The 1,790-nt window shown below is 52.6% G+C and overlaps 1 protein-coding gene across 1 annotated transcript; it reads right to left on the reverse strand.

Moving 5' to 3' along the window:
- Positions 1-854: 854 nt before the first annotated feature.
- LOC100958053 (lysosomal-associated transmembrane protein 5-like) lies at positions 855-1,786 on the reverse strand (the record flags this gene model as incomplete). The annotated part of the gene is made up of 2 exons (XM_003803873.1): positions 855-977; positions 1,652-1,786. Coding segments are annotated over 2 exons (258 nt in total), but the record flags the coding sequence as incomplete, so codon positions are not given.
- Positions 1,787-1,790: the final 4 nt, after the last annotated feature.

Raw genomic sequence — 1,790 nt, forward strand, 5'->3', positions numbered from 1 at the left:
AGGTGAGACAACCACTGGTCATTTTGCAAATATGTCTATTCGTTCTTTAAGACTCCTCCCTTCAAAATGTGGAGCTTATTTCCTCTCCCCTTGAGTGTCAGCTAAACTTAGTGACTCACTTCTAACAAATAGAATGTGGCAGAAGTGAACATGAAACACCCAGGATGAGGCATTGCTGTTTCCTCCCCACGTTCTCTCTCTCGGGGGAAGCCAGCAGCCGCGTCAGGAGGAGACTCAGCAGTGCTGGTTCAGGTCCACGTGGCGAGGAATCAAGGCAAAAAGCCAACAGCCGTGAGACTGAGCCACTTTGGCAGTGGATCCTCTAGACCAGCGGTTCTCAACCTGTGGGTCACGACCCACAGGAACTGTATTAAAGGGTCGCACCATGAGGAAGGTTGACAACCACCGCTCTAGACCCAATCAAGCCCTCAGATGTCCACATCCCTGTTGGCATCTTGGCTGCAACCTCATAAGAGACCCTGAGTCAGAACAACACAGCTAAGCTGCCCCCAAATCCCTGATCCTCAAAAGCGATACATATTTGTTATTTTAAGCCACAATGTTTAGGGTAATCTGTTAGAAGTAAAAAACTAAGGTGATTTTTGTGTACAACTCACACTCTGGCCTCCTCTCCCTTTCTCACATCTGCTTCCTTCTCTCCTTAGATTTTTCCTAAGATTTTTCCTCAATAGATCTCTAGATCCTCCTCCCAGGCTCCCTCAAATCACAAGAATCCTCTTTCCAGGCTCCACCTCTAGGGAACCAGCCTAAAACACTGAGGCTCAGAAAGGTGCAGTGACTTGTTCAAGGCCACATAGCCAGTGAATGGGTGTGGACTCCTGCCTCGGACTCACCATGTGGTTCATGGACTTGAAGTTGAGATAGGTGGGCACTTCCATGTAGGAGCTGCAGAGGGTCAGGATGCTCAGGCAGAAGTCCAGCAGCTGCAGGGTCATCAGTGGGACCCTGGAGGGGCCCTTTGGAGGACAAATAAAGACCAGCAGTTAAAGACCCAATTCCCATGGTGCATGCAGCAGGTCCTTGCCCAAGAAACTGTCTCAGCTGGAAACCTCAGTGCCGCTGTAGTCCCCTTGTACACAGAGAGAAGCAGATGCCAGGATGTCACAGCAAGGGCTGGTGGCCAGCCTGGGTCCAGAACCAGGGCCTCCTGACTCACAGGCAGGGAGCTTCCACAATACAGCACCTTGGTTTCTTCTAGGACAACAGTCAGGGGACGTGGGAAAAGCAACTTTGAAGGGACCACATCCTTGACTGTCAGCAGCCCTCACGCACTGCCGCCATGGAGGCTTGTCACAGCCGGCCTTTCTCTCCCTTTTTTCAACTTGGCTGCAAAGGAGGGATCAAACTGGGGCTGGGGCTGACGGGGGGAATGTGCCCTTTCCTGCAGGATGACTTCCCACAGGGCAGCATTTACTGAGTGCTGACCACGTGCTGAGCCCCCTGCACACGTTTTCTTCATATAACGATGAGATGTGATACAGATGCATTTCACAGAAGAAGAAAGTTGGGGCAACTTGGAGGGGCTCGGGGACTTGTTCATAGACAGCAACTAGCAAGAGAGCTCCCACCCCACCAGTCCAAGCCCAGGGCCCGTTCTGGTTCCCTCGAGCTCCCCAGGTCAGGTACTCACAGCACGGCTCCTCCGGGAGGCCAGCTTGAGGTAGGCGGGCAGCTCAATGTAGGAGCCCAGCAGTGTGAGCACGCATAGCAGGAGGTCCATGACTTGCAGGGACAGGAAGGGCAGCAGGTACTTCTCCCGGTTCTGAAAG

This window comes from Otolemur garnettii, unplaced genomic scaffold (assembly GCF_000181295.1).
Source record: "Otolemur garnettii isolate 467f Iridium unplaced genomic scaffold, OtoGar3 scaffold03421, whole genome shotgun sequence".
Taxonomy (NCBI): Eukaryota; Metazoa; Chordata; class Mammalia; order Primates; family Galagidae; genus Otolemur; species Otolemur garnettii.